Source organism: Giraffa tippelskirchi, chromosome 2 (genome assembly GCF_054371585.1).
Source record: "Giraffa tippelskirchi isolate mGirTip1 chromosome 2, T2T-mGirTip1v1.2.pri, whole genome shotgun sequence".
NCBI lineage: Eukaryota > Metazoa > Chordata > Mammalia > Artiodactyla > Giraffidae > Giraffa > Giraffa tippelskirchi.
This window is the reverse complement of record NC_137276.1, coordinates 95,758,062-95,778,139: the sequence shown is the minus strand read 5'-3', so window position 1 is coordinate 95,778,139 and position 20,078 is coordinate 95,758,062. Positions and strand designations below refer to the sequence as shown.

General features: G+C 36.8%; 2 protein-coding genes across 51 annotated transcripts in view; one reads left to right on the top strand and one right to left on the bottom strand.

Moving 5' to 3' along the window:
- ESYT3 (extended synaptotagmin 3) overlaps positions 1-1,600 on the top strand; it is a 54,950-nt gene extending 53,350 nt beyond the window's left edge. For all 8 annotated transcript variants that reach the window (XR_014077990.1, XR_014077991.1, XR_014077989.1 and 5 more), the window contains one exon: positions 133-1,600. Coding sequence is in view for 4 of the 8 variants with exons in the window: in XM_081574037.1 (XP_081430163.1) it covers positions 133-169 (37 nt within the window). In the remaining 4 variants the exon portion in view is untranslated. The remainder of the gene's footprint in view (positions 1-132) is intronic.
- Positions 1-20,078, bottom strand: part of CEP70 (centrosomal protein 70) — a 119,837-nt gene that overhangs the window by 15,153 nt on the left and 84,606 nt on the right. For 12 of the 43 annotated variants that reach the window (XM_081574051.1, XM_081574065.1, XM_081574054.1 and 9 more), the window contains 6 exons: positions 17,666-17,836; positions 15,737-15,883; positions 15,405-15,573; positions 14,935-15,049; positions 13,855-13,934; positions 10,779-11,493 (listed from right to left, as the gene is read on the bottom strand). In XM_081574051.1, coding sequence (XP_081430177.1) covers positions 11,432-11,493; positions 13,855-13,934; positions 14,935-15,049; positions 15,405-15,573; positions 15,737-15,883; positions 17,666-17,836 — 744 coding nt within the window. In that variant the 3' untranslated portion in view covers positions 10,779-11,431. Of the gene's footprint in view, positions 1-4,930; positions 5,275-10,778; positions 11,494-13,854; positions 13,935-14,334; positions 14,453-14,934; positions 15,050-15,404; positions 15,574-15,736; positions 15,884-17,665; positions 17,837-20,078 lie in introns of those variants that run through there. The other 31 variants (XM_081574073.1, XM_081574087.1, XM_081574076.1 and 28 more) reach the window with 8 other exon arrangements.

Below are 20,078 nucleotides of genomic sequence, written 5' to 3'. Positions count from 1 at the left end.
TGGCTGGTCAACTTACAGAGATGAGTTCTGCTGGTCCCACAGGCCCAAGCAGGATAGACTAGGCCACTTGTCCTGATATTGCCACAACACACTCGTGATACTAACACAAGTCCAAACCCAACTGTCTTACAGGTATGAGCTGACTCCAGATGGACAACCTAGAAGTTGATGATGAACAACAACATCTTTATTTTTTAAATGTGTACATATGTATATTTTGTAATTTAAATCACAATAGCCATTTAAAAATACACATATGTGTGGGTATGTGTATATATGTGTGTGTATATATACACATACACACACATTCTTGTGTGCAGTATCACTGCATAACTGGATAGTATTAGGCAGAGGTAAACACATGTAAAAGCAAGAACTGCTCTTTCTTGGTTGGGTTTAATTGTTTAAATCCAAAAAGAAGTGGGGTATTTGTGCCTAACAAATGATCAAAACCTCAGTGGTGAATTTTCGCTGACTTGGGGCTTGCATGAATGTCTACACCAGGTGTCCTGTCTTAGACACAGAAGGTGAGTGAGGTCCATTTGTGGAGCAGCTGTCAGGTCTGGAGCACAATCAGGTCTCCAGTCCCTCCTGGGCAGAGACTGATGGAGGAAGGAGGGTTTTTTTTTATGGGACTAAAAAGTGACCCACCCAAAAGTGCTGAGAGCTAACTCTACCTAAGCTCTACTGGCTGCCACCTTTGGCACTTTGCTGGAGGTTCGTTCCTGTATCTGCTGTGGAACTAAAACATACTTCCTGATGACAACCATGTTAGTGATATACCTATATACCTTGAGTTAAGTACTTCAGTGTGGGATAGCCTGGGATCAAACTCCAGCATGTGGCATTATTTCCATAGGAAAATGCAAACAGAGTTTCAAGCCCAGGTCTGCACTCTCATAGCAGAGCACTGGAGACTGGAGTGCCAGAGAGAACAGCAGCTTTCTGTATCTCTCTTAGATAGGTTTGGGAATTCTGCTCCACTTTTCTGAGGGCTGATTCACCTAAACAACATTAAAAACAAATTATGTAAACTGTATATTTAATCAAGTGCCTCTTTTGCATTTCAGATTTTATAAAACCAAACATTCTTGTCATTTCTCATGTTCCTAGAGCTGCTGTCAAGTCAAGTCTTCTTGTCACTTATCTGCTCAGGCAGCACCCCCTGCCCTTGCTTCCTCTCCCACCACTGCTTTCACTGCCACTTTTCTGAAGAATGGTAACATCTTAAAACAAAGTTTCTGTCAGGTTACTCTCACTTATAAATTATCTTTTTCCTGTTTTCTACAAAATTCAAGCCCACTCCTTGTGTTTTAGACTGAACACAATCAGGTCTCCAGTTTTTGGCTGCCTTATTCATGTGCAGAAGCTGTTCCAGAACTGTCCAAATATATCCTGCCTACTAATCCTACTCACCTCTTAGAGGCCTGTGTCAAACCCACCTCCTCCACTGAGCCAGTCCACACTGAAAGCGCCTCTCCCCACATCTAGGGCATCTACTATCAACATTCTACATTTTTCATTTTAACAATTCCCTGCCTTGTAACCTTTAATTTTAAAAATGTTTATTAAATATCTACTAAAGTCATATGCTAAGAAACTATCTGTATTGTGTTTGGTATTTGATGTTTCTGTTTACTTTCTAATTAACCTCAAGTTACTTGAATTGATTTTTCACCCCCATCATCCAAGACTAAGTACAAGACTTAGTACATCCATGCTAAGTGCATGGCAGATGTGTAATAAAATTTGTTTTTGCTGTTTTGAGTGACAAGTTCTCATTATAAAATAGGACAGTTGATGCCTGTCCTATCTACCTCACAGCAGCATTGTAATGTTCACTAAACAGACAAGTTCCTTGAAAGGATAAAGTACCAGAGGAATAAATGGAATGTACCATATATAATTTCTTGAATATTAGCAACCCTAAAACAACTACTGAGCAAAATGGCAGACAAAGCAGACAAGTGAAAACCCATCCTTCCTCTAGTCCAAACACACAGAAAACCTAATTAAACTATACATTTTAAGCATGATTTTAAACATGATTGACTAAAAAGTAACACAGGTTAAGTTCCAGTGATGGTTCAAAGAGAAAATCTAAAGCAGTGTATAGGAACTGAAGAGGGTGTTTTGAAGAAAACCAGAATTTTAGCACACCAGATAGAAGGTAAAGCTACTATGTAAGGGACATGGAGCCTGGAAAGTTTTGTCCTCAAAAAACACCTTGGCTGAGAATGAGAACAAGGAACTGGTTGTCAGCAATGGGTGGAAACAATCAGCTACTCTTTCCTATAGGAACATGGAGTCTGAAGTTACACACAACTGACTTAGTTTGGAAACCTCAAAACTAATGTGAAAGTTGGGTTTAGAACCTGGAGCCACGTCAAGCCCTGACTGGGGCAACCACAAAATTGCCCCTAGGGTTGTGATTCCCATCTAGGACACACGTGGAACCACCACAGCAGATAATTCCCATTAAAAGGAAGCTCACAGGCAAAAAAAAAATTTTTTTAAATATGAAGCACATGGGAATACCAAATTGAAAAATGGCCACTGGATGTATTTCAGCAAGAAACAAAATGTAACATTAAGGCAGGAGGGGCTTGTGGAAAACAACAGAGAGTCAAGAGACCTGTAAAATATGTAAGGTAAACCTAAGTAAGTCTTGACTGTTTTAAACAAGTAAGCAAGCAACCTAAAATGTCTGCAAAACAGGGCTAGTACTGACATCTAAGAGCCATGAAGCTGGTTCAGAGGAATGTTAAAAGTATTCAAGTCCTTATTTAAGAAGCTAAGGAGTTTTATATTTTGAAATATAGCTTTGTATGTGGCAGTTACTAGTTACCTTTCAGCTCCAAATCAACCCATATTGGCCCTGCTTTGATACTAGAAATACCAGAGCCTCCTCCCCTCTGCCAGGGGTCTTGATGTTAGGCTTATCAATTGAGGACACTGCAGAGACACTGCAAGGCCAGAGTGGGAAGAAGGGGCTTTTCTTTCTCTACTGAGGTGCCCCTATCCACGGCAGCTAGCTGACTGTCGTGTGGAGGCTGTTCTCTGTTACCTAAGCACCGGCCACAGTTTACTCTTGGTTCATGCCCTTGGGCCCTGCAACCATAAACACAGTCTTCATGGTTCAGCACCATCCAACACCCTCTGGCAAGTTTATTTGCCACAAGTGGGTTGGCTGTTCCTGTGGCAGCCAGACCTCTACTCAGAGGTTTAAATCTCAGCCTTAAGTTCGTTTCTTGTTCACTCTCCTTTATCCCTGGGGGTAGTATCTGCTTTCTGAAGTCACTACTGCATACTCCTTAGAGTCCTCTTTTGTCTCCTTTTAGCAGTTAACTACTTTTACTAGTCAGCAATTCTTATTTTAAATGTTTCCTGTTAGGCTACCTGTGCAATGTAGTTTTTATCTTCTGACCTGACCTTGACTAAGTGTGTATTAAAATGTTTAAGATAACCAATAATATAGAGTAACAATAGAAAAATCAATAGAGTTGAAATACAAAACTTCCAAATCAGTAGTGAGGAAGAAATAAATAAAAATTCAACATTGCTCCAAAAAAATAGGAAGAAAAATGTAGCATAGATAAATATGATAAATAAAAAATACAAAAGATAGGCAAAAGACTTCTAAATATACTTGTAATCATAGTAGTGAAGTGAAAGTCACTCAGTCGTGTCCAACTCTTTGCGACCCATGGACTATATAGTCCATGGAATTCTCTAAGCCAGAATACTGGAAGTAGGTAGCCATTCCCTTCTCCAGGGGATCTTCCCAACCTAGGGATTGAACCCAGGTCTCCCAAATTGCAGGCACATTCTTTACCAGCTGAGCCACAATCATAGTAAAGGCACTATTAAACCCATAATGTCAAATTCCATGAAAATTGAAAGTACAGCTATGTGCTATTTACAAGAGGTTCACTCCAAACACACACAAGTGTTAAAAGTAAAAGGATGAAAATGACAAACCCAAGGGTAGTTTAGACTTCTGTTTATAGTAATGGTAGCAAGTGAAAGTCATCCAGTCATGTCCAAATCTTTGGGACCCCATGGTCTGTAGCCTGCCAGGCTCCTCTGTCCATGGAATTCTCCAGGCCAGAATACTGGGATGGGTATCCGTTCCCTTCTCCAGGGATCTTCCCAACCCAGGATCGAACCCAGGTCTCCTACACTGCAGGCAGATTCTTTACCATCTGAGCCACCAGGGAAGTCCAAGAATACTGGAGTGGGTAACCTATCCCTTCTCCCACGGATCTTCCTAACCCAGGAATTGAACTGGGGTCTCCTGCTTTGCAGGCGGATTCTTTACCAGCTGAGCTACCCGAGAAGCCCAACATAACGCTTAACGGTGAAGCATTAAAAGATTTCCTTTTGAAATCTGGAACAAGAAAGGATTGATTCCTATCACGACTTCTACTCAGCCCTATATTGTGGCCTATGTAGTTGGGTAAGGAAAAACAGGTATATCTGACCAAAACTGTTGTTATATGCAGATAACATGATCATAAGTATAAAAATCCAAAATAATCTAAAGATACACTGCTAGAGTTAATCAGAGTTTCCAGCAAGAATGTTGAATACAAAGTAAATATTTAAAAATCAATTATAGTTCTCTATTTCTGAAATAGTTGGAAAATGAAATTTTAAAAAGAAAATTTATAATGCATAAAGATCAAATACTATTAATATATCTGGCAATAATCCCTACAGGAAAATTATGAAACTTTATTATGAAATGTTAAAGTAAACCTAACCAAGTGGAAAGCTATGCTACAGTAGGAGTTTGAAGATCCAACATTATAGATTCTGATTTTCCCCACTGATCCTATGTTTAATGAAAGTTCAACAAAAATCTCAATATGTAGTGTGTGTGTCTGCATATATAATTTAATAATCAGACTCAATACACATGGAAATACAAAGGGTGGGATACCAAAGTTTATTTTAAAGTTAAAATAATGAAGACAGTGGGATACTAGTGCTGCTGCTGCTGCTAAGTCACATCAGTCGTGTCCAACTCTGTGCGACCCCATAGACAGCAGCCCACAAGACTCTTCCGTCCCTGGGATTCTCCAGGCAAGAACACTGGAGTGGGTTGCCATTTCCTTCTCCAGTGCATGAAAGTGAAAAGTGAAAGTGAAGTCTCTCAGTCGTGTCCGACTCTTCGTGACCCCATGGGCTGCAGCCTACCAGGCTCCTCCGTCCATGGGATTTTCCAGGCAAGAGTACTGGAGTGGGGTGCCGTTGCCTTCTCCGGGGATACTAGTGAAGGGGAGATAAATGGACCAAAAGAATAGAAGAGAGTCCAGTAACAGACCCACTCACATACAGATATTCAATATATGACAGAAGTTAACACTATAAGCAGAGGGGAAATAATAGATTTTTCAATAAATGGTGCTGAAACAACTGGGTATCCATGACAGAAAAGGTAAGAATAGTCCTTTACTTATACCACATTAAAAAAACAAACAAACAAAACTCCAGGTATATTAGACTAAGTGTGAAAGGCAAAACTATACAGCTGTAAGATAACACAGAGGAGTAACTTTACAATTTGTGACTAGAGAAAGATTTCGTAAGACACTAAGAGCACTGACTATAAATCTCTACATCTTTAACTATATTCTCTATATTAAAATTAAGTTCTTCAGTTCATGAAAAGACACTAGAGGAAAACGGAAAGAGGAAACAGAATGGAAAAAGGCATTCGTAACGTGTAACTGTCAAATGGTTCATGTCTAGAATATATAAATAAATCTTACAAATCAATAGGAAGACAGACTGTCCAACAGAAAAAACCACCAAAGACACATACAAGCACTTCAAAAATAAACTACAAACTAAAAAACACAAAGGAAAAGATGTTTAACTTCATTAGTAATCAGGAAACTAAACATTAAAGTCACACTAAGAGCTCTATACATTATACTGGCAAAAAGACAAAAACAAAAACAAAACTGACTTACCAAAAGTTGGTCAAATATGGAAAACTGAGGACCCTTCATACATTAATGGTGGAAGTATAAGTTGGTACAACTACTCTGGAAAACAGTTTGTCATTTTTGTCTAAAGTTGAAATACATATGATCTATCAAAGTCCCACACTATACAACCCTAGAGGCTCCATTTACATCATTAGATGTGTTTTCCTCTAGGACCCAGCAATTTTGCCTCTTAGATATTGATTCTAGAAAACCTGCACACAAGTGAAGAAGGATACATGCACAAGAATGTTCACAGCAGTAGCTCACAATAGCCAAGAACTGGAAGCAACCCAAATGCCAATCCCTAGAATAACAAACAAATGGATATGGAACATTCATAGAAGAATACTAGACACCAATGAAAACAAACGACCTGGACCTGCATAAAACAATATAGATGAATAGTACAAACATAATGTTGAACAAAAGAATTAAGAAGAACATACAGCCTGATTCTATTTTTATAAGTCTCAAAACTGGCAAAACTCAACTATCTTGGTTTAGGCATACACACAAAACTGGCAAAACTATTTAAAAAGAAAAAGAAAAAACAAGTAAATGACTAACATAAGCCAAGCTAATGATTATCTCTTGGGCGAAGACACATATGGTGTGTGGGGAAGGCCTTTCAGAGTGCTGGTGATGTTCTATTTCTTGGATGTTGCGTGGGTGTTCACTTTATAATCATTCATTAAACTTGAAATTTATGGTTTTTGCCGTACTTAACATATATGTTGTATTTTATAACATAAAAAAAGATTAGTGAAATAAATTAAGAAGAAAAAAAGGAAAAGAATATCCAGCAACTATTAACTAAAAGAACAAAACTACATTCAAGGTAAAAGCATGTATGGCAATGAAGAGATATTAATCAAGAAGATATTATTGACTATGAATTTATAACTACTTATAAAACAGGCCATAAGTACTTTTTAAAGTACTTATAAAAAACAAAATTTGACAAGTTCAGGGATTTCAGAATCTCCCATAAACTAAACCAACCAGACACAAAAAAAAATGATAGAAATGAAGTTGATTTAAACAATACTATTAACAATACTACATATATACACACATACATATATGTATATATTGGAGATTAGACTTTTTAAAGCACATGTGGAATATTTGGAAATTCATCACAATAAAGTCACAAAGAAAATCTCAATGAATTCCAAAGATTCAATACCAAAAGACCATGTTCTCTGACTACAGTACAACTAAAAAAAAATAAAAGACAACATAAGAAACACTACATCTTTTCAGATACTTTACTTTTAACCAGGACTAGCAGAAAGCAAATTTACACTTCCACCTGTATCAACGAAACAAAAATATGACAGTTTTCAAGTCAATGGATATCAGGTATATGTCCATATGAAGACCTGAACACTACTACGAAATTTGTAGCAGTCAAAAACCAGAAATAACCTAAATTTCCATCAACGGATGAATGGATAGACAAATTGTGGTATCTGCATACAATGGAATACTACACAGCAATAAAAAGGAATGGACAGTTAATAAATGCAACATGCAAAAAAAATCACATTAATTATGCTGAGTGGAAGAAGCCAGACAAAACGAGAACATATGGTATGATTCCATTTATATAAAATCCTGTCACATGCAAACTAGTCTATAGTGATGGAAAGCAGATCAGCTATTGCCTAGGGACAGGAATAGGGAGGGGTCATGAAGGGCAAAGAAATAACTCTTGGAACAATAGGTATATTATTCTGATGGTTTCACAGATGTATATTAGGATTTATCAAATTGTAACAGTAACAGATTTTATTTTCTTGGGCTCCAAAATCACTGCAGCCATGAAATTAAAAGATGCTTGCTCCTTGGAAGAAAAGCTATGACAAACCTAGACGGCATATTAAAAAGCAGAGATACTGCTTTGCTGACAAATGTCCATCTAGTCAAAGCTATGCTTTTTCCAGTAGTCATATATGGATGCGAGTCGGACTATAAAGAAGGTTGAGCACTAAAGAATTGATGCTTTTGAACTGTCATGTTGGAGAAGACTCCTGAGAGTCCCTTGGACTGCAAGGAGATCCAACCAGTCAACCCTGAATATTCATTGAAGGATTAATGCTGAAGCTGAACCTCCAATACTTTGGCCACCTGATGCAAAGAGCTGATTTACTGGAAAGGACCCTGATGCTGGGGAAGATTGAAGGCAGGAGGAGAAGGGGACGACAGAGGATGAGATGGTTGGATGGCATCACCGACTCAATGGATATGAATCTGAGCAAACTCCAGGAGACAGTGAAGGACAGAGAAGCCTGGCATGCTACAGTCCTTGAGGTTGCAAAGAGTCAGACATGACTGAGTGACTGAACAACAATACTTTATGCACAATTTATTATGTCAATTATACATCCATAAAATGGTAAAAAATCAAGAGCCAAGCAATGGTTGCAGCACTTATATTTTAAATAATTACAACTGGATAAAAGTAGAACTGCCAAGATAAAGGTAGATCTGATAGAGAGGGCCTAATGTTCTCCCTAGTAGTGGCACCATCCCTCTCAGTGGCCCTCAAAAAAACACCTAGGCCTTTGAGGAAGAGTTTTAAAACTCCTGTTTTAAACTAAGAGTTAACCACAGGCTCTCTTAAACTAGCTGACAAAATTCAGATAAAATAATTTTTAAATTATACTTCTTATACGCAAATCAAAACTACACTCAGATACCACCTCACACCAGTCAGAATGGCCATCATTAAAAAGTCTACAAAAAAAAAAAAAAAAAAAAAGTCTACAAATAACAAACGCTGGAGAGGATGTGGAGAAAAGGGAACTCCATACACTGTTGGTGGGAATGTAAACTGGTGTGGCTGCTATGGAAAACGGCATGGAGATTCCTTAAAAAACTAAGATTATGTGAAACAGAACACCATTCCATGTTCGATGCATGAGACAAATGCTCAGGGCTGGGGCAATGGGATGACCCAGAGGGATAGGATGGGGAGGGAGTTGGGAGGGAGGTCCAGGAAGGGAACACATGTAAACCCATGGCTGATTCATGTCAATGTATGGCAAAAACTACTACAATACTGTAAAGTAATTAGCCCCCAACTAAAATAAATAAATTTATTAAAAAAAAAAAAACAAAACTAAGATTAGAGTTGTCATATGATCCAGCAATTCCACTCCTGGGCATATATATAGAGAAAATGATAATTCAAAATGATACATGCATCCCAATGTTCATACCAGCACTATTTATAATAGCCAAGACATGGAAGCAACCTAAATGCCCACCAACAGAGGAACACATAGAGAAGATGTGGTATATATATATACAATGGAATATTGCTCAGCCATAAAAAAGAATGAAATAATGCCATTGCAGCGACATGGAGGGACCTAGAGACTATCATACTAAGTGAAGTAAGTCAAAAAAAGAAAGACAAATACCATATGATATCACTTGTATGTGGACTCTAAAATATAACATAAATAACTTATTTATGGAACAGACTTACAGACACAGAAAACAAACTCATGGTTACCAGAGGGAAAAGGGAGTAGGGGAAGGATAAATTAAGAGTTCGGGATTAGCAGATACAAACTACTATATATAAAACAGATAAACAACAAGGTCGTACTGTATAGCACAGAAACTATATTTGGTGTCCTATAATAAACCATAATGGAAAAGAATATGAAAAAGGATGTGTGTATACACATGCACACACACACAAAACTGAATCATTGTGCTATATCAGAAACTAACACAACTGTAAATCAACTATTGTAATTGTAAATTACATAAACTCTTACAATAAAATAAACTATTATAATTATAAACACTCACATCTGACTCTTTGCGACCCCATGAATTGTAGTCTGCCAGGCTCCTTTGTCCTGGTGGATTCTCCAGGCAAGAACACTGGAGTGGGTTGCCATGCCCTCCTCCAGGGAATCCTCCCAATCCAGAGATCAAACCCAGGTATCCCACATTGTAGGCAGATTCTTTACCATCTGAGCTACCGGGGAAGCCCATAATAAACCATAATGGGAAAGAATATGAAAAAGAATGCATGTATACATATACACACACACACATAAAACTGAATCATTTTGCTATACCAGAAACTAAAACAATTGTAAATCAACTATGCTGCAATTAAAAAAATTATATTTCTTCCTTTCAAAAGTCACTGGATTTCCAAACTGGCTCACAACAGTTTATTGGAGTAATCTAATTAACTAAGAGCATTTATATTACTGAATATCCAAACACTTTTTCTACCCAACCCTCAAAGACACAAGTTCTTTCACAAATTGTGGGCTAGTGTTAAGAAATGTAATCTTGGCAAACAAAACAAAGAATTTTAAATCTAAAAAAACCTAAGACATTACCTTACTTCTAATCCCTATGGTCACCACACTAAGGATCTGGGTGCTTATATTTTGACATTTATTCTCTGCATTCCACTATGCTGCTTCCTGGAAATCTTTACAATATTCTATATGACAATGAACAAGAATAACTGAGAAGTTATTAAAAGTGGAGGTAGGGAGAAAGGGAGCAGCAACAACTCAAAGTGACCTGTACTCACGGATGTGAAGCAGAACAGTTATCCTTTAAGAAAATCAGAATGAATATTGAGAACAGAGAATAAGTAGAAAGCAACAAGAAAGCTACTCTTACAGAAAATGCAGCAAGGGTGAACCAGTTGCCCAAGGAAGGCTCAGACTAGTAAGAGAATATGATTCATTATTTATGAGGAATACAAATAAGTCACTGAGAACACTTACATTCGGAAATTCTTTACAAAATTTTATTTAAGATTTCATGCCCTTATAAAAGGTACATCACATGAAGATAGTAAAAAAGATACTTTTTAATGAGAGACTTACACCTACTCATCTATTTTACCTCATAATTCTTTCCTACCCTAGCAGGAAAATTTTTTTTTCCTTCTTCCTTTTGTTCCTTCTGCTCTGAAAGTGCAAGTGTTATGAGGGATATCTTAATAGAATGTGCCATTTCCTTGCAGGGAAAGCAATAGCTTTCTGCTGGCTGGACTAAAGACAGACATTGGCATTCCTTGTTCCTAGAACCAAAAAGGTCACTAAACTCTGAACCTTTCTATTACTTGCATTATCTCTCCCTGAGTTTCTCTCTTATTCACACATTGTACTTTAAAACAATCTTAAATTTTAAGTACTCGAGAACTGCTTAAGAATTATTCAAGGATCTAAAGTTAATTTATTAATTAAACTTAGCAATTGTTTTCTATAAAAGAATCTCAAAGTCAATAAAAATTATACAGATGGAGGACTCAATAGAAAGAAGGGGGTAAATTTTGGGGTAAATACATAACCCATGTCTCAAAGTAAGATCAATCCTACAAAATACTTAGGATGTTAAGAATGCAATTTACACAGTAAAAATGATTTGATTTGTTTTCAGTATGAAAGTATTTTTAATTTCCTTACTGCAGGTACAATGGCATCCAAGTCATCAATTTCTGTAACAGAAAAACAATAATAAAACAGTAGCTTCATCCAGTGTTAGGCTCAGATGAAATGACAATCTCTGTGCAAAGGCAAACCTCAAACACAAAGGCAACATCACTAGTGCTTTCAAGCACATGAAATTTTTCTCTTTAGTGGTAATAAAAGTGTATCACTGATTCACAGGGCATCTGTTTGTAAAAACCTACAAAAGCATCTTCTGACTCTGATATTAATCTCATTAGCAGTGTGCTCTTAACAACAGATCCTATTCGCCATATTTATGACATTATGTTACTGCCTCTTTAACTAACATATGGGTGAGCTTACATGGTGAAATCCCTAGCAGAGGCCCTTTCTCTTTCCTGGGCCTCCATCTAAGGACTTAGGGATCTCTTCAGTCGGAACACAGATGATACAAGAAAGGAAAAGAATAAGAGCAAATCTACAGGTGTGAATTACACTGTAGTAAGTAAGGTACAAAGATCAAGTTATTCCATGTCCTGCATTCTAAAATCACACCTGTTTTCTCACTAGAAGAGAAATCTGCCTTATAAATAAACCTCACAGAGAAGGACCTTGGTTGATATGAAAATTTTCTCAACTAATCACACCACTTGCATGAGAAAAAAGAAAGTCCTTCTCCACACCTGATATTCAGTAATCCACTCGGTAGTTCTAGATGCTTAATATGACATCTGTTGTTGTTGTTGCTTGTTGTTTAGTTGCTAAGTTGTGTCTGACTCTGCGACCCCATGGACTGTAGCCGTCCAGGCTCCTCTGTCCACGGGATTTTCCAGGCAAGAATACTGGAGTGGGTTGCCATTTCCTTCTCCAGGGGATCTTCCCGACCCAGGGATTGAACCCACGTCTCCAGCACTGGCAGGTGGATTCTTTATCACTAAGCCACCTCGCATCTAGTAATAATAAAAATAGCCATGTTTGCCAAAACAGATTTAATTTCTGAAATGTTAATATTTACTCCAGAATTTCAACTGTGACCGAATAGCACATGAACACTGTATATTGAAGCAAATGATCCCACATGAACCATGCTGAGTATTATATCTGAGAGGAAGTTTCTATACAAGGATTATGAAATAAGTGTTACTAGCACACCTAGTAAAATGTTTGTTAATGACAAGAAACTCACTGTTAAGCAAGTAAAATCATATTGCAGGAAACAAAGCTTTTTGAGATACAAGGCAATAAATACACTTCTACATTTTCACATCTCAAGTTAAACTTTCAAATTATGTCTTCCCTTGCCATGATCTTTTCAAACGTATGAGCATGAATAAAGTACCAGTCTACATAAAATTGGCCACAAAAATTCATGTTCAACTAGGCTATATACTCTAGTCAGATTTCATTTACTCATCTTCCTTTCATTTACTCATCTTCTTACCAAATTTTAACTTACTTATTCCTTTATCTTCTACCAAACCTTATCTCCTCTTCTAATTTAATTTCCTATGTCAAAGAGTCATTCTTTAAAAAACAAAAAAAACCTTTCAACTTCAAATGAGCTACACAGAAAATTCATTAATCATGATGAATTAATGAAGTAAATAAATCACTGTAACCTTTTTAAAAAGTAACTTTGTTTTGTTAGGTTTTGGGGAATCTTAGTTCCCCTACCAAGGATGAACCTACACTCTCAACAGTGAACACACATAGTCCTAGCCACTGGACCACCAGGAATTCCCTAAAAAGTGTCCTTAATGGTAAGATTAATTATTTTTATAGCCATAATAAATCACACTTAAAGTAAGAGATGTGGGTTTCTATTTTGCCTATGATTCCTAAGCTAATTATATTTTTTTTCCCTTAAAGCCCTCAATCTGACCAAGAGTGTAAATGTATCTCTTCCCTTCCACAAACTTATAAATTTGTCTCCTTTCTACAGATGTTTACATTATATTATTTCTCATCATCTGAGGAAATTAAATTAAAAAAAAGAGTAGGTAGGAACTATCTTTTTAAAAAAAAAAAGAAAAGAAAAGGAGGAGGAGGAAGAAGAAAAGTTAAAAAGACACCTATCAAGATCATAAATTCTACAGACATTTCTCATTATCCAATGACAGTCAGGGTTAGAGTGGGCCTAGCCAGAATAATGTCATTTTTCATTTTAAGGTCCTAAAACAAAGGCAGCTCCCAGCTCCTTAAAGAATATGTGCTTCTCTGTTCTGTAGATTAACCCCAACCAACTTTAACTGCAAGTTAGAAGTTTGTTTTCAGAACTATTAGTGGTTTCCAGACATTTTCTACCACTCTAGGTAAAAACACTAATACAGTGACTAAGGAACACTCTTTCCTCAAACCCAATGACATCCTGAGACTCAAAATTTAACCACCTCCAACAAAAATCTTACCTAAGATTTTGAGTAGATCATTAGTAAATGCCCGAAATGCTGGGAAAAATTCCTCATGTTCTTCCAATTTGTGGATAATGCTTTAAAAAAAAAAAAGCACAATTTATACTGAATTTCTGACTTGGGATTCTTACATCTGATTGGACATAGAACATTTCAAAACAGAAAGAAATTGTCCTGCTAATTTAAATACAAATTTAATGATTATTTACTGTAATCTTTCCTTCTGAGCTCTTTGTTCATCTAGTAATACTTTTCTAAAACAAAAAAAAATCTACTATCAGTATAATCATCTGTTCTAAGTTTAAATCTATCTAACATTTCTAATATGGGAACTTTCCATTTAGCTTGAGGAGTCTTAAGAGACCATGTTTTCTAAAAATAATTGACTTTCATATCCTGTATTACATTAAACATTAAGAATAAGCATCAGTAATCTGTAAAACTGGGAAGGAGAAAAATACCAATAGTGAGACATACATTCCTTTTAAAATCATCAAGTATCAGAAACCTCAAGTGTCAGATTAGGTTAGGGTTCCTCTTGGAAAACTTGCAGAACGTATGGAACATATACTTCCCTTATGTTGCAGTATAAAATCTGAGGGAGGAGGGAGGAAGAGTACAACTATAACGTTTTGACATTAAAAAAAAATTAGGTTTTATGTTGGAGATGCCTAGCTTTAAAAAAGAAATACTTAATATCTTATCAAATAATAACATACTCTTAGTGATTATTCAGTGACCTATGGTAATCTACTAAAAATTGGACTTTCTTACATATTCTGAATTAACATGAAGTTACTGACAAAGCTTGACTTTCTCCAATTATAATTTCCCTTGGGAATAAGCTTATAGCAAAAATGCTGGAGTCCTGACCCCACCCTGTGTAAACCTACAGACCCCAGAATCTACTTTTATCTTGAAAATATTTGCCATTCTCTCCATCCCTAAGGTGTGAGATTATTTTTAAAATGCTATTCCAAACAGGAAAGGTAAATAACTTATGAAGTTTTGAAAATGTTTAATTTTACCACTCCAAACATTCTGGACAATACTTTGCAACCTTTATAAAATAAATACCTTTGAAGGTCTTCAGGTCCTAATACTTGCATAATCTTTTCATTCACATCTTCATTAATCAGCCTACACAATTTTCCAACTGTGCTCACCAGCACACACAATGAGGATGAACTATCTGCAAAAGAGAAATAAAAGGATATAATATTTTAAGGGAATTTTCAAAATCATTAAATCAAACGCTACGTTTCTGTTACCCTCAATTTTTTACCTACTTTTTGTTGATTTATTAATGGGGCTTCCCTGGTGGCTCAGACAGTAAAGAATCGGCCTGCAATGCAGGAGACCCACGTTCAATCCCTGAGTTGGGAAGATCCCCTGGAGAAGGGAATGGCTACCCACTCCAGTATTCTTGCCTGGAGAATTCCATGGACAAAGGAGCCTGGTGGGTTACAGTCCATGGGATTGCAAAGAGTCAGATTTATTAATAATCATTATTAAGTGGGGGGCCAAAAATGAAAATGGGTCATTACCTAATTCTAAGAGTTCTTGGAGGTTTCTCACAGCATTGTTCAATTCTCCAAGCCTAGTATAAACTTCATTCATTCGAGGATAGACTCCAGTTAAAGAAGGAACATCAAATAATTTTTGGAAGTGAGAAACAATAGCTCGCAAAATGTGGAAGTCTGGCATATTGCTGTCCTGACCAAAAGAGAGGAAGAAAAAGAAAGTTTACATCTTAAAATTATTCCAAATCTTTAATAAAAACTTTAAAAAGAGAAAGAGTTATAGTAGAATATCTGTATCCATATCATTAATTTCACACTAAAATGTGAACATCTATATAAGTACTGGGTAGTATTACCTTTGCCTTATTTTCAACTTCTTCTAACATGGTATCTACTATAAACAACAGATCTTCAACTCTGACACCTTCATTTTCATCCTGCTTCTTTAAATTATGCCAAGGCACCAGGTCTGCAGACAGTATTTTCAAGGACTTATATAAATCCTTCATAACAAAAGAAATTATATGCTATTATGGATTTTCTAAGTTTTCATAATCATGTTAATAAAATATAATTATCCAAGCAGATGTAATACATACATTAACCATCATCAGTATTTTTTTTAAAATACCATTACCTGTTTAGAAAGAGTCTGTTAAATTCATTTTCTCCAGGCCTTATAAAAAACATTACACATACACCAATTATCTGGAATCTGGATGTTTAAAGTAATTGTATGTTACTTGTTAGTAACATATGCTATTATTTAAGTAAGTACTTTGAATTATTGATGAATAAAAAATAAGCTTGTCCTTTTTATTTTGCCCTTGATTTTTTAAATAACAGATTTAATGAGATGTAATTCACATACCATAAAATTTATCCTCTTTAAGTGTGTAATTCAGTAATCTCATTTACAGAGATGTGCAATCATCATAATTATCTTAATTCTAGAACATTTTCATCATGCCAAAAAGAAACTCTTATTCCCCATTCTCTCTTGCTCCCAGGCTTTGGGTAACTACTAATCTATTTTCTTTTTCTATGGATTTGCCTATACTGAGCATTTCATTAAAAAACAGAATCATACAATAAGTGACTTTTTGTGACAGGTTTCTTTCATTTAGGATATCTTCAAGATTCATCAATGTATGTAGCTCCAAGAAGAAATTTAATTCGAAAAGAGGCCTAAAAAGTAATTCTACTTAATTTTCATGACAGCCTACTTGTTTTCCTGGCCTAAATATGTTGTCCTAATCTATTTAAAACTGTGCACAAGGAGCTGGGATCCTGGAAGTTTAGAAGTCTAAGACTGGTCAATCAATAAACAAATATTTACTGGGCGTCAACTATGTACATGGCACAGTGCTTGGTGCTTGGCCCTTTAAAACAACAATGTCATGCAAAAGAAATGTAATGTGTGTCACAGTAATATTATCTAGTAGCCATGTTAAAAAAGTAAAAAGAAATAGGTGACAATTTTAATATATTTAACCCAGTATATCCAAACTAGTATCAACAGATCATCTATTTTAATTATCTTTTTATCATCTCCATACTATGTCTACTAAATCTGGTGTGTAATTTTATACTTGCAGCACATTTCAATTGCGACTATCATATTTCAAGTGATCAAAATCTACATGTAGCTGAGTGGTTACTGTATTAGACAGTGCAACTCTAGAATACAGAAGGAAACACAGGAAGTTATTTTTCTCAACTTCTTATTTTAGTCCTCCACTTATTTAACATTAATTAACACCTAGATGTGGGAGACCTGGGTTCGATCCCTGGGTTGGGAAGATGCCCTGGAGGAAGGCATGCAACCCACTCCAGTATTCTTGTCTAGAGAATCCCCATGGACAGAGGAGCCTGGTGGGCTACAGACTGTGGGGTTGCAGAGTTGGACACGACTGAGTGACTAAACACAAGCACAATTAACACCTAGACCTCACATATTAGTATTGTTAACCTTTCATTTGGTAAGGAGGAGGAAGAATATAACATTTTGACAGTTTTTTAAAAATTAGCAATTCAAGGCAACAGATTCAGTGTCAAATAAATGTACTAAACAATTAGTACCACCAGAATTTGAAAAAGTCAGTAAGTCACAACACAATGACACTTTCATTAACCAACATTTCATCAGTAAGGTACAATTATAAAGAAAAAAAATCTATGGTAAAAGCACACCAAATATAAAACTTTGCTTGAGAATAAAAGTATATAAAGCCCACAGACTCCAATATATTTTCAAAGCACGTAAAGAGTATTCAACCACATACCTTTAAGGAAGCCAGTTGATCTGCCCACATTTCTATTATAGGAACAAGATGCTCAAATCCACAATCCTGAACAAGATCTCTATTAAAATGTTGGGCTGTTCCTTTGCTCTGTTTATATATTATTATTGGAGCTCTTGGATTGTGAATAATTGAATTGATGCTACTCAATACCTTTAAAAAAAGATGGTATTTTTAGTTGAAAAGTTTATCACAGTCCTATCAGAGTGATCTATGTTAGAGTGCTTATGTATCAGTACAACATCATTTTCTAAGTTAGAGATTCATTGGACAGGATTCACCAAGACAAGTGTCTTTCAAAAGGCTGTCAGAATGAGTGAAAAATGCTGTTTTCTTCTTTCCCCATAGAAAGCTACAGGTCTTCTGAGAATTTGATTTCTGATGCTTATTTACAAGTAGCTGTTGTTTGGCTTACAATGTACATTTCAATGTTTTGATTCTATTACGTTTAAACTCTACTTTGAATACCATTTTAATGGAAAAAATAATTCTCCTTCATTAAATTACTAATGAGCACAGGAATATAGTCTTTATTCTCCCTCTCCCTCACACCAAAAATTAAAAAGGGCAGCAGAACAGGGAGAGCAGGGAGCTGATCTCCAGAAGGTCATAGCACAACCCCATTCCATGAGGGTGGTGGTGAACTAAGGAGGATTACATATATGGCTAGCAGTGTGTATCCATACCTTGCACATTGTTTGCAAAAATTACTGCAATTTTTCTCTTTCTTATATGCTCTCGCCTTTGCAATATGACACCGCAGGTTCTCCCATCAAGTAGAGTCTATTTTCTACTCCATGAATCTAGGGCAACATTGGGCCTTGCTCTGGCAGACAGAAAAGGAAATAATGGTGTGCCAGTTTGGAGCCCAAGACTCAAGGGGCCTTGATTATTTCTGCTTTCTCCTACTGAGCTCTTCTGCCCTGTGGAAGTGAAGCTGCTCAGTCGTGTGTGATTCTTTGCAACCCCATAGCCTAACAGGTTCCTCCATCCGTGGAATTTTCCAGGCAAGAGTACTGGAGTGGGTAGCCATTCCCTTCTCCAGGGGATCTTCCCGACTCAGGGATTGAACATGGGTCTCCTGCATTGCAGGCCGATTCTTTACTGTCTGAGCCACCAGGGAAGCCCCATTAATAAATCAACAAAAAGTAGGTAAAAAATTGAGGGTAACAGAAACATAGCGTTTGATTTAATGATTTTGAAAATTCCCTTAAAATATGCCATTTCCACCTCCAGGGGATCTTTCTGACCTGGGGATCGAACTCAGGTCTCCGGCACTGCAGGCAGACACTTTACCCTCTGAGCTACCAAGGAAGCCCCTTGGACAGAGGAGCATGGCAGGCTACAGTCCACGGGGTAGCAAAGAGTTGGACACTACTGAGCGACTAACATGATGATGGTGCCCTGTGGAAGAGCAGGCTAAATGGTGAATGATAGAAGACCCATGGCCCAGTCAACCCAATCACCCTGATATTCATTTAACTACAGAGCCACCTAGCTGACTTGTATCTGATAGCAGGTGCATGGAGGAGCCCAGCTGAGAACTGCTCAGCTGTTCAAGCACAGTAATACTAAAAGGGTTGTTATTTTAAGTCATTAAGTTTTAGGAGGGTTGCGTACACAGCAAAAATAAAGTGATAAAGACAAAGATGGACTAGAATAAGGAGAGGAAGCAGCAACAAGAGAAGTTTGCCTTTTCACTTTATGGTAGGTAAAGTCCCTGTGACCTGGTCCCTTGGTCCCTGTGACCAAGGACACTTTGGAAGACAGTCAAGCTTTGCTTTCATGGGGGGAAAAAAAAGTACATATAGCTGGAGGCCTTTAAGGGAGTGTCAGCTGAACAAGAGAAGGAGAGGGATTCATACGAGGTCAGCTGGAACAATGCATTGCCCACAGAATGAATGGTACATTGCCAAGGTCTCTAGTTTGTAAGGAGGAAATAACGACACACACACACATTCTACGATAGAGAAAAACGGGCAGTATTTGGTCATCAGCCACACAAAAGGCACCAGTGCTAGATTACACCAGCACCAGTCAAGAAAGACTCTACTCTTTTGCTTTCTATTCTCACTCAACATCCACCTTCACTGCCAACGTGGAAGAAGCCAGATACAGCAGAGGACTAGGAGAGAAGGGGAGCAATGAGATAATGAAACAGATCACAATCCCTTGCCACACTGCTTATTTGGAGACGTACAGGGCAGGCACAAGATAAAGTAAGCATAAAGCAGAAGCTTTGAATCGGATGAGAGACTGAAATTTTGATGGAGATTTAAATAACTTTTTCTCCCAATTTTTCATCAAGAAAATTTTGATGAAATTTCCTTAAATGAAAATAAAGAGACTACGAACAATAAATAATAAATACTATTTATATAGTCAGAGTTCACCA